We start from the raw sequence: 13,538 nt of genomic DNA on the forward strand, positions 1-13,538 counted from the left end.
ATCATGTGTGCTGAATTAGGGAAATGACTAAAACTTGCAGGGCAGTGTGCCTGGTGCCGGTGCTGAAAAACACTGGATTCGATGTGGCATTTCAATCAATGAATGTTAATTGGCTAGAATTGAATGGTTGTTTGATGGTTGATCCAGCTTCTGTCGTTGACCTGAACCATACATGCAGCCTTTGTGATCATAATTCAACATTGAATTAACATCATGTGCTATCTGGGTAGTTCTTCCCCAAACCTTGACGTCAATCAAACTGACCTGCGTTTTTTCAGTTCAGCAAAACCCCGTTAATCAGACGTCAATTAATATCATGTGTGTTGAATTAGGGAAATGCCTAAAACTTGTAGGGGCTGGAGTACCAGTGGTGAAACACACTGGATTCGACGTTGGCATTTCATTTATTTGATGTCAACCACAAAACAACATTGATTCAATGACACAGTTTCAACATTAGTTAATTGGCTAGAATTGAATGGTTGTTTTATAGTTGATCCACCATCAGTTGTCGACCTCAACCAAACATGCAACCTTTGTGATGATAATTCAACATTGAATTAACATATTTTCCAACAAGCCAACAGCGAAGCAGCTGTGTGGTTGGGACATCCCACTCATGTAAACGGTGGGGGTGGACCGCTCCGCTCCTTTTAGTAAGTTGTAGATGTTTTTGTGTCAATATATCACACACAGTCAGTGAGAATTGTTATGAACAAGTAAGAAAATGTACAGAAAGTAATAACCATCCTCTACAGTCCTTAATTTAAATGTGATAACCCCCGCTCAGTAATAAAATGCTCTGACCCAGAGCGCTGATGAGGAGGAGAGGAGGGGAAGGGGTGCGGCAATACATCTGACATTGATTCAATATTGATCAGATGTTGATCAGACATCAGCATTTCAGTCATTAGATTTCAACCACAAAAAAACATTGATTCAATGACACAGTTTCAACATTGGTTACTTGGCTAGAGGTGGATGGTTGTTTGATGGTTGATCCACCGTCATTTGTCATCTTCAACCAAAAATCAACCATTAATCAGACTTCGGCATTTCAGTGATCAGATTTCAACCACAAAACAACGTTGATTCAATGTCACAGTTTCAACGGTTTGATTGGATGGTTGTTTGATGGTTGATCCACCGTCATTTGTCGACTTCAACCAAAAATCAACGATTCTAACTATTTTTCAACGTTGATTTAACATCATGTGCTATCTGGGATAGTTCCTCACCACATTGCTTAGAGTTTGTTGCTGCGCGCTTGCGCAGTGTGAAGGAAAAAGGAGATAAGCTGCACACGCAGGCTGCGATGTGAGATGCAGGTGATCGGCTTAGGTGATCGGCAACAAGAGACAGTGATCCGCGATGACCTACCATACACTTTTTCATGGAAATCAGCCGATTATGATCAGTGGCTAATCAATCGGCACACCTCTAAAACTGTTTTCAAGTTCTGCCTGGAGTTTTCCATTCATTTCATTCATGTAGTGCAACAGTAAATGTCATGTTGTGGTATTTGGGCCATTCTAACACATAAATATCCGTTGAGCCATAGTTCTGGTTGTGTGTTCAGGTTGTTGTACTGCTGGAAATACGAACCGTCACGCGGTTCTTTATGCAGCCTCTAATGCCTCGTTTAATTGAGCAGTACAACACATAGTTTGAAAACCATTGATCTTCTAGCTTCCATTCCACAACTACTTTGTCTTGGTTTGGCACGTGCAATCCCAATAAAAACCACAGAGTCTAGAGGTTTTACTAGGACAAAATGTGAAAAAGTTCGAGGGATATAAATACAAGGTTTTAAAACTTTTTTTGTGTGTGCTTTTGTTCTCATCAAAGACTGCATCTGGTTGCAATATGCTATCTAGTAGAATTTGAAGATAAGATAAGAAAAAGTATTCCTTTTTGGGTGCCATTATTTCTGATAAGGCGATTAATTGGACAGTAACCATCTAATCGTTCTCCTTTTCCTGTCCCTGTGCGATCCAGGCTGCAGAGGAATGCTGTGTGGCTTTGGGGCGGTGTGCGAGAGGAACTCCACCGACCCATCCAAGGGCGAGTGTGTTTGCAAGAAACTCGACTGTCCATCCTTGGTGGCTCCTGTTTGCGGCTCCGACACCTCCACTTACTCCAACGAGTGTGAGCTGGAAAAGGCTCAGTGCAATACACAGCGCCGGATCAAGGTGCAGCGAAAGGGGCCCTGCTGTAAGTACAGTTTAACCTGCGACCACAAAACATCATGTCTGTGGAAGCTCATCATGTGTGAGCTTTCACATACAGAGTGAAAGCTGGCTTCTTAGCAAATAACAGTCTGCAAAATGTATTTTCACACCACTAGAACAGGATCTGACATTTTTTTCTGCCCTTTTATTGCAAAATATCAAATTTTTGGACATCTTCTGGTATTAGTGAGATTTCATGGTTTGGATGTTAGGAGATTATAAATTAAATTAGACATTGTGTGATTACCATGGGTGTAAAAGCTAGTTCAACATTTAAATCAAAGGTTTACTCAGAAAAAAAAAATATTTTTCAATTCCAGCCTGGTAAATATAGTTTATTCATATTGTGTCAATAATAAGGCAACTCAGAGGCAATTTGGAAGGCAAATTTATAACCACATATTTCCAGAACTGTTCAAATCAAATCAGTTCAATCAGCTCACACCATTTCAATCCTAAATGTAATTTAACTCATCAAATTCAGTTCAAAGTTCATTCTAACTTGTAAGAAGTTATTTTTATTATTATTTTTCAGTGCTGCGCTGATCTGTATTTAGTTACTTCTAAATACAGATCAGTGGATCAGGAGTGATTTCTTTAGGAAATAATTACAAAACGAGTACCCAAAGTTAAGAGTTCTAGTCACTTTAAAAGGGATTATTATTACTATTACTACACTATTATGCAAATTTCACATTTTGCAGCATTTTCCACTTCCATTTGGGTCTCTACTGCTTCTGAAAACAGTATAGTGCTTAAAAAACATTAAGCTGTTTGTAGTAATAAGTTCATATTTTTTGTTGTCTGGAAGATGATCTGTTTCAAAACCTTCCCAATGTGACACCACAAATCAGCAGGCACTGCCTGTTACCTAGCAACCCTAGCAGCGTTCAGGCATGTTTGATCAGCAGGTTCCACTGTATGTGCTTTACAGTGGCTGCTGGAAAAGACAAATATTTTGTTGTTAACCTACCGTTCAAAAACCTCTTGCTGCATTCTTGTTCACTGTGCAGGAGGCTTCACTTCTGCTTGTCAAAGATGTGTGGTTGTAAAATTAAGTGTCTGGTTACAGCTATTTTTCATGTGTGAGTTTAAATGTTGACTTGGGGTGAGAAGGTGTGGTCAGCGGCAGCTTCTTTGGATTTAAAGTGACAAAAACAGCTAATTCTGAAAGGAGCTGAAAAAGGCAGAACTGAGTAAAGTAAAATCTCATTAACTAAGAATGATTTTGTGTAAAAAATGTAATGAACATATTTTATTCTTCTCATAGATCTATCCTAACCAGTTCAACAAACTTTTAATCACTTTTAAGGAAGTACACAGCCTAACACTAAATCACTATACCAGATGTAATTTATACAGAAAGAAAAATGGAGAGAAATCCATAGCAGGGGCTTCAATAATTGTAAATAATGCACAAATGAAGAGTTGTAGGGAGAAGTGGGGAGCATATCCTCTATGAGTTAAGCCTATAGCAGCATAACTACTGAAAAAGTCCAAGAAAACCTTAAGCTGCTACTGCTACAAGCTGGCCTGCAGAAAAACAAGGAGCTGGTTCCAGGATTGAGGTCCACTCCTACCTTACTGCTGAACAAACTTGTTACGTTTATGCAGAGGGGCCTGACTTTCTGTTATTGTGATGAGGTCAGACCTGTTCTTGTTAATCCAGAAAAGATCAGTAGCAGTGTGTCCAGGCAGTTAGACATAATGCTGACCCTTTCCAGTAATCTGCTGTGAGACTTAAATATAAAAGTTCTTTAGTGCAGATGGGTAACTGGCTTAAAGTATGCTGGATATGCTTCATGGCTGAAGCTACAACAGACTCTTCATCAAGCAGAAAGCTGAAGAACTGGTTTCTGTTCTTTGCTCTAAACACATTAGCTTTGTATTTCTGCCTTTATCTCAGAATAAAATACAATGTCCATTCAACATGGCCGCTCTCCCAAAGTTTAAGCACCTAAAGTGCCCTCGCAGGGCGACCTGGAGCTCTTTATGCATCTCCCACTGGTAGCCTTCTAATCTGTCACTATTGTCCATTGCTTATCTTTAGCAATGCCTTCAAACCACAGGAATCCAAGGAGCTGACCCTCTGCAGCAGAAACCTCAGTAATAACTACAGTGTTTGGTCGGCACTGCGCCTTCCTGTCAGTGTGGCCCGGTCGCTAATGCCTGGGGTTTGATTACATCGCAGGCTTGAACCTGGCACTAATAACAATCTTGGTGACTGCCCACAACTTGGCAGAGGGGAAATAACTAGATCGAGCAGATACAAAGAGGCTAGGAGTAACATTGGGTGCACCAGAGAAGGGAAAAATTCTCTGAAGTGGGTGGGAGTAATTGTACAAGTGGAAAAAAAAGGGCATCCAGAAGCAGCAGAATGAACAACAGAGTGATTGAGGTGAACACATTTCAGGAGCAGCAGAAATCCAGAGACACGAGCTGGTGGAGTGAGAGCTTTAATGACGGAGCATGAGTTCTGGAGGTGGCTGGAAACACCATAATTATCACTTTTAACATCAGCAGACATTCTGGTGAGAAACAAAATAGGGACAAAATAACAAAACTAATTACAGTACTGTTGATAATAACTACCTGTTCAGCAACTCAGAAAAGTTACGGTACTTACTTATCCTCTGGGACCTGAACCAAGAAGAAAGAGTCCTTTACCTGCAATTCACCATATAAAAAATTGTTAGATTGTTTTCTGCTAGCATGTTTTATTAGCTGCTTTTCAGTAAATAACATTTTTAAAATAATTTTCTGGGAAATTAGCATTTAAACCAGGAGTGTACAGTGTTTGGGGCAAAGGCTAAACTGGAGAAATACCAGGGCCTCAGAGAGGAACTGGAGAAGGCCTGGAAGGTGAAGACCACAGTGGTGCCTGTGGTCATCGGGGCCCTCGGGGCAGTCACCCCCAAACTGGAGCAGTGGCTCAAACAGATCCCAGGAACAACATCAGACATCTCAGTCCAGAAATGTGCAGTTCTAGGCACAGCCAAGATACTGGAGGAGAACCTGAAGCTCCCAGGCCTCTGGTAGAGGACCTGAGCTCAGAGGATGAAGAGAGAGAGAGAGAGAGAGAGAGAGAGAGAGAGAGAGAGAGAGAGAGAGAGAGACCACCCGAGGAGGGTGAGAAGGGAATTTACATATATATATATATATATATATATATATATATATATATATATATATATATATATATATATATATATATATATATATGCCACATCCTTTGCCTTCTCTTTAATTTCATAGTAAATATGATTTTTTCTATCTAGTGGTTTTGCGGACTTTGATCCACTTTGTCTGATTAAAATACAATTAAATAAAATCAACCAAGTGTTTTTTATTTTTTTCAGAGACCAAAATTCTGTCCTTATTGCTGAGAATACTGTAGACTTTTTTTCCAGCCCAAAAGTGTAAGGTTTTGGTTTTTCTGTGTTAATTTAGGTTTCTGTGCCGTTTTCAGTTAATTTGAGTCTCCGTGTTGTCCTGTCTACCCCTTGATCAGGGGCGGATCTAGAAAAATATTTATGGGGTGGCAAGAGGGGGGCAGGGATTTTTCCAGGGGTGGCAGCATGCAGTATCTATCTATTAGATAATATCTCACATTTGGCTTACACAGACCTAACATTAGACTTAATTTACTTGATTTACTTGTTGCAAAATATTGTTTTTAACTTGCAAAGTATCAAAATGAGCAGAGGATTATATATAATTTCTTAATATAGTATAGTTAATTATTTTTATGTATTTCATACTGCTGCTAATTGATATGTATTACTGGATTGGACTAGTCGGTATGTGATTCATTGTGTCCAGAAAACCATTTTATCCCAATGCAGGACAAGCAGAAATCTGTCACAAAAATATTAGTAGCACCATCATTTGTTATCAGATATACTATTAAATACGACTTAAAATAAAAATGAGAAAACTGATGTTTGATAAATTCTCCATGATACAAATCTATAAACAGTTTGATTTCTGTTAGTTCTGTCAAGATGCAAAAGGGGAGGATTTTTCTTATGTTGGTCAATCGTTTTATTTTAAATGCTGTAGGAGCCTTAGTTTGATGACTGCTATAAATATCGCCACATTTTACAAACAGAGGGGATTAGTTCAGTTTTTGTCACTTGTTTAACTTTTAGGAATTGCAGCGGCTGCAGTGCGTCACAATAAAGGTACAATAAACCTGATAAACAGGTGAAGAACCAAATTAGACAGAACCACTTCTATTCCGCCTTTTCTCGCTCTGTGTGTCGGCATTACTCACCCGCTGCCATGGCAACCGACAAACAACAGCTCAACGAGCAGATAGAGTAGAGATTACCGATCAAGGGAATCAACACCAAAAAAAAAAAAAGAAAACATTTCCCACACAAAAAAGTATAATGATGCCAAAATAGAACATCCAGTCTGTTTCATTTTGTTGTCAGGCTTGATGTCTATATTGTCATTATTCATAAGTTTTCGCCTGACCACCGCGGGTGGTTACTGATGACTTGGTGTGCGGGTTGTCTTAGTTTAGTGCTAACGGAAACAAAACACACCGAACTGCGCAGCACGTTAGGGTTATCGATGTCAAACCAGGCCAGCAACAGTTAGGCTTGTATAAGTGACCCACTGCTCACTTGTTCAATGTTTTATTTAAATTAAAACTTTTTCCTCACATGTTAAATCTGAAGCCCTTATGGCTGTCATAGCGTGGAATTAACCACTAAACATTGCGTCCTTTTTTCGAATTCTTTGAGTGATTGTAGTATTTTCCTGACCATTGAGTCAGGTAAGGTCCTGACTCAATGGACCTTACCAAGCTCCGCCCAGAAACGCCCCCTAAAATCTCACGTGGCTGCATGTCTCACAAACAAAGCCTCGCAGAGCTTAGTTTCTATGTGTAAACATGGCGTCTTTCATTTCGACTGACTCTCTGCAGAGTATTTCTGAGTCGATTAGTGCAGCATTTCTAACGGATTTTCAAAAAAATATCAGCCACAACAATGGACAGGGGAACCAACAAGTTCATGTCATATTTTATGGACGAAATCAAGGTGTTTGAGCCACGCGATGTCTCCAACATTGTGCGCGTCACAGCGAAATGCTGCCGGTCGATGAGGAAAACAGCAGATCCTCACACCCTCAGCATAAATATTAGCTGTGGACAAGATCACTGATGCCTATTGTTCTCGCAAGGCTGGGTAAGTCGGCATTCATGGTTTTGAGGGTTACTTTTGAAATCAGTGATTTCTGTTGTTGGCAAATGTTTGAGTGTGCCTAGGCCTGATGCACTGTACTCGGTGCTAACGTGGCTAACACGATTACAGTTTAGTAAAAAGCCTTTTCAGGTAAAATAAAATCTTTAATGCATATCTGATACGGTACACATTGCATATCGATCTGTTCAGCTATCGTAAGACTGTGTAACAGACAGGCTTCAGGGTGTAGAAGATGTATCGTACTGCCATTATGCTGTACTTAGCTAAAAGGTTTTCATAATGGATGTATTAATTATTGACTTTCTTTTTTTCATTCACTAAACACAAAGAAAGCAAAGCAATAATACATACACCAGCACACAGTCCTTTGTTCTTATTGATCCTACAACGGTTGAGCTGCAAATGCGGTCGTCCACAAGCTTTGATCCAAGCTAGGCATCCCGTTTCAGATTTTGGAAATCTGTGAATTTTAGTTCCACAAATACTATCAGGATACCTGACATCGCCTGTACAGATACTCCACTGACAGTGGAGAACCATTCTTTTTCGAGTCCTGACGCAAAAACTTTCTGCCGGTCTGCTAGTCCACAATGTACATTAGCATGTGTTTACTACTGTGGCTTGTGTTTGTGAGACGGTCACGCACATGGTAGCTGCGCTGTGACGTGAAATGGGCATTTGCCAATGAAACGCGGCCCCTGTGGTAAGGTCCATGGACAGCAATGGCGATAAGTCACGTAATGTCCAGTCCAGTAATATATCCATCAATGCTGCTGCCTCGCGCTCTGTCCTTCTCTCGCACTTCCCGCTACTCCACAGTAGGCGTCAGGTTACATTATATTGCATTCAGTGTTGTCGGAAAAAAGAGTTTCATGTGCTTAATGTCCGATTTGCCGTAGCAATTTATTGAATTCATAGTCGCCAGCTGGGGTGGCAACAGGGGTGGCAAGGCTCTCGTTTGGGGTGCCACCCCAGTAGATCCGCCCCTGCCCTTGATTGTCCCCAGCTGTCCCTCGTTTCCCCTGATTACTTTCCCTGTGTATTTATACCCACCTGTGTCTCATGTTCTGGGTCAGGTTCTTGTCTATACTGTCTTTTGTCATCTTGCATCAGTTGTTTAAGTCAGTGGTCCCCATAGTCCATGGGCCAGAGGCCAAAATTTGACATTTTTGTCCATTTCAGGGTGGCAAAGTCTATCAATACTTTTTGAAAAGATACATGTCTCTAGTTAATATTTTGGTATGATAGCCCTTCCAAAATGGTAGCTGAGTCATCGTTATCATCTCATGAAGTAAACAACCCCTTTGGAAAAATTCTGTTTTTTGAGACTGCTGTATCTCTGGTTTAGGGTCATGGTATGGGCATTTGTCAAAGGTTTATAATGCAATATTTGGTATCATCTTAAAGGGCTCTTGGCTTTCATTTAAGCCATGTTTTGAGTTTCTCTGACCAACACAGAGGTCATTAGAGGTCGTTAAACCAAAATTATTACACATTTTTCCACATCTTTTGACCAAACTAGATACACTTCTTTCATCCCAGCGGTATCCAGGGACATCAGGGACACAAGAGTTAATGACTAAAATACTCAACAGACTCTAAGGAATCAGAAAATGTATGATATGCCTACACTGTCTGTCTATGGGAGGCGAATATGAGCTGTAATTTGAAGTTACAGATTTGGGCTATAACCTTAACTGGTGTATATGTTGGGGGTTTAGTGGGGGTTGTTTAGCGTGTCACTCATGTCTAGTTTGTTAGTTATAAAAAAGTTAATAATAGTAGAAATGTGCACTTACATAGACTTTAGGATGCTGTATTGGCCTATTTATCAGATTTTGTGAGTTTTTCCATCCTGGGCTACACAATAGTAGCCCAGGATGGCCACATAGAGACATAGCAGAATGAGAGAGGAGACCACCCTCATTAAATGACTAATTCTGAGGTAAAATAAAAAAAATGATTATTTTTAGATGATTAGCCAACTATTGACAGCATAATTCAGATTATTATATTACATTTCTGCCAACAGATGATAGATAACCTTAGGCATATCGGTACCATCTACATTATGCTTGCTGAGGATGTTGATTTCAATCAGGCCCACAAATGAGTTTGTTAAAAAATAAAATCAGTAAGATGTAACCATTTAGATTCAGCATGTAACTTTTATTTAAAAATCTATGTATTTATTAAAACTATTACTATGTTGTCCTGAGACCCTCCTCCTGGCTCTGCTTGGTTGTTTCAATTTAGCACTGCGAGAAGGCAGACAGGCTTGATTTTTCTTCACAGATTATTTGTCTCAGCATACTGTGACAATATGGTGACAGTTTCAACAAATATATAACATATGTATTTTTTTCCCTAAAATGTACATACTGCAGCATTGAACTGCCTTTAGATGCTGTTCCTACCCTCTGATAGCTACACAATTTAGCTGAATAGTCTTACTCTGTACTTTCAATTTCTACTTATCTGGAGCAAAGTTTAGTGCTGGTTTACAGTTACAGACCTGGAAATATTATTGACTTTTTGTATTTATTTTTTCAGATGACACATAGCTATTAACAGTAAATTAGAATGTTCACCATCTGAGTATCTTCAATCCATTTGGAAATAATCCAGTGTGTGTGTGTGAATAAGGATACTAAGACACCTGCAGGAACCAAAGGTTTCATTTTAAAAGCCAGAGCCGCTACCAGATATTATCTCACCTCAGAAAACAGACTTCAGTATCTAAGGTAACTTAAAGTGCTTTTCTACTGGCAAGCCACGCACTAACCAGTTAGTGCGTAGTTCGGTTTTACCCCTGGTAGTGAGTTTTTCCATTACCCTCTCTATTCCTCACTATTGTGGGAGGGCCTTTAGCGCAGCAATTGGTCAATTCTCCGCAGAGGTTTGAAGTGACACTCAGCCATGGAGAACCTCAAGATTATGGTTCAGATGGACTCAAAGATATTTCATTTTGTTTTATAGAAATTTATTGCTGGCCCAAAGATAATGATAAAGGCTTCGATCAGCTGATTATTTTGTGATATATGAAATCGCTTTGGTCCCTACCCTGATTGGTCAGGCTAGTACTACACTTGAAGTAGATATGGAAATCTGAGAACAGCCAGCCAGAGCCGCGCTGGATCTGCTAAAGGAAAATGAATCTGGCCGAGGTGGACTGAGGCCAAACCAGTTAGAGGCAGGCTGGTAGAACAGCACCTTTAGGAACATGACAGACAACGAGCCCACAGAAAGTGTGAGACATTATGGCCTACAGAAGCCTGGGATAGAGATGGACAGATATTCCTTTGTAGAACTTATAGAGAAAAGCTGGGTAAACGCTCTAAGTCAGCCTCAGTCAGACACAGTCAGTCTTTTCACTAGATTCATTGTATCACTAAACATAGTCAGTGATTTGCTGTAAGCTCATCATGCTGGAGAGGAAGCTTATATAAAGTTCAGAACAGGTCATTTAGAAAAATACTTACCAACAACCACATTCCATGACACAATAAAAACATTCCTAAGCTTCAAAAATAGTGGGATAACTCTTTTACACCACTGTTTTAGCTATCTAACAAAAGGAAAGAAAACAGATTGAAATATTTTTCAGTGTATCATAATAGTTTAACAAAGAAGAGACCTTCAGATTTAAAAAGTCTTTGGTCATCCACTATCAATGGCCTTTTCTCATGTTCATAATAACTCTAGCAAGTTTCCTCTTGCAAGAGAGTTGGAAGAATCAGTTGATGTTGAATAATAGTCTTGATGGATCATTGGTGGAATGAAAGTTGTTCAAAAACTAAAAGGTGATGGCAAGACTTATTATAATAAGCATACTGATATTACTTTATACCTACGTAAGGATGCTGGATGTGGATTACAGCTCAGCTTTTAACTCCAACTCCTGACAAGTTGGTGGAGAGGCTAGAGTCCCTGATACTAGGAGAAGGACTGTGCTGGTGGATCAGGGATTTTTAAACCAACAGACCCCAGCATGTCCAAATCAACTCCCTTACCTTCTCCGCGGTCACACTCAGCACAGGTATGCCCCAAGGCTGTGTCCTCAGCCCCATCCTTTACTTCCAATTTACCCACGACTGCAATGCCATCCAGAATAATATCGTCTTGTTCAAAAATGCGGATGACATACAGAAGATGTTCAAAGGCTAATAACATGGTAAACCCATGGTGAAGGGAGAATTCCCTTACCTTGAATACCAAGAAGACAAAGGAAATAATCCTCAACTTCAGGACAAAGAGGACAATCCATCCAGGGCTGAGCATAGATGGTGAGCAAGTAGAAAGGGTCAGTAGTTTCAAATTTCTGGGAGTCTACATCTCAAAGGATTTCAACTGGACCTTTAAAACCAAATACCTCTTTAAAAAAAGCCCAGAAGAGCTTCATTTTTTCTGAGAACCCTCAGGCGGTGTCGTCTGTCCAAGAAGCTGATGACCAGATTCTGTCACTGACTTACTGCTGTACAGTGAAGGTATTCCAACTGTACAGCAGCAGACAAAGGCACCGCTCTACTCCAGTTTTCCTGGGACATTAAGTTGCTTCTCCACCATTTGCATATTTAGAAGCATGAGCATTAGGTTGATTGACAGCGCTAAAAGAACAACCAGTCAAAAACACCCAGTCAGGAGGAGGGTCTTAGCACTGTCAATCAACCTCATGTTTATGCTTCTAAATATGCTAATGGTGGAGAAGCAACTTAATGTTCCAGGAAAACCAGGGTAGAGCAGCACCTATATGAGGATGACTGACAGCGCTAAGACCCTCTTCCCGCTCTGATTGGTTGTGTCTGACAGAGCAGAATATTTGTTCAGATGACAGCAGGACCAGAGGGAGAAGGCAGAGGAGCTAATTCTTTACACAGATTGTCCATCTTATATTCTCAGGACATAGTGATAATTTCAGTTAAGTAAAAAAATTTTTTTTTTTTAATAAACGTTACATACTGCAGCTTTATGTAGAGAGCAGGAGACAGTCATGCTGAAGATCCTAAGGGAGTTTTTATATATTAAAAACTGAACTGACTGGACATACAAATTAATTGACTTAAAGTTATACATTTACATATTTTTCCTTTTAAATATTTATTTTTATTTGACTATAAACTTTTATACTTTGAGCAATTTTTCACTTTTTTATTGGCAATTCTATTACTCAAGGCAATCAATTTTAATGTCAGCATATGATGACAATAAAGTTTTTTGTCTTTCTGTCTGACTATGGTCTGCCTATCTATTTAGCCATCTAGTTGGTACAGGTTTATGTCCTCACATCTAATAGTCTAATAGCCTACTATCTTGCTATGTATGTGAGGACCCCCAGCATCAGGAACAGTTGGGTAGCATGCAAGCTACCTGATGTGCAAACAGGCTGAAGAGCTCAGAAATGTGCAAGCTCTAATGTTGCACCAAGACTGCTTTGAAATATAAGACTGCATGCTGGTAAGGTAGTTCAGCCAATGAATTTAGGTGTGTATAACAAGGGACACATCTAAAAGTTGCAGGACTCTGGCCCTTGAGGAATGCAGTTTGAGACCACTGCCTTAGTCTGTTGAGTATTGCAGTTGTTAACTTCCTCTCAGGTACAGCTGGGTTAAAAGAAATGTGGTAGTAAATGAATAGCAGACAAACAAAGGCTGTTCAATGCTGCTGGTCACCTGAAGCTTTCTTAGCTTTCGGTGTACTTCCAAATCTGCTCCTTAGTACATCTTTTTGGGGTTGGTACTGCCTCTAGTGGTGTGGGGGTGGTAACACAACTAATATAATTACATTACTAAATCAGAATGCCGCAAAGTCTTTATTTATTATTAATTTTTCATTCTCTTAAGAATGTAGAGCTAATTAAATGATCTAAACGAGACCTTAAAGTGGTTCCAGTTTCTCTCGATGGCCAACCTGTTGAAACTGTGGCACATTTTAAATTCCTTGGGTCGTTCCTGGACAGTCGGCTCAACTTTGGTGAAAACACTGACTATATTTTGAAGAACTGTTGTCAGAGACTCTACCTTTCAAGAAGACTTGGTGATCTTGGAGTGAATTTGGAAAAAATCATTTTATTTGTCACAAAAGAAGGGTTCGG

The 13,538-nt window shown here is 39.8% G+C and overlaps 1 protein-coding gene across 2 annotated transcripts in view; it reads left to right on the forward strand.

The window, feature by feature from the left end:
* The window catches only part of agrn (agrin), a 552,174-nt gene that overhangs the window by 322,572 nt on the left and 216,064 nt on the right, over positions 1-13,538 (forward strand). For both annotated transcript variants that reach the window (XM_088006847.1, XM_088006848.1), the window contains one exon: positions 1,999-2,214. In XM_088006847.1, coding sequence (XP_087862973.1) covers positions 1,999-2,214 — 216 coding nt within the window. The remainder of the gene's footprint in view (positions 1-1,998; positions 2,215-13,538) is intronic.

This window comes from Poecilia mexicana, unplaced genomic scaffold, assembly GCF_051168715.1.
Source record: "Poecilia mexicana isolate PSO_F unplaced genomic scaffold, ASM5116871v1 scaffold_7, whole genome shotgun sequence".
NCBI lineage: Eukaryota > Metazoa > Chordata > Actinopteri > Cyprinodontiformes > Poeciliidae > Poecilia > Poecilia mexicana.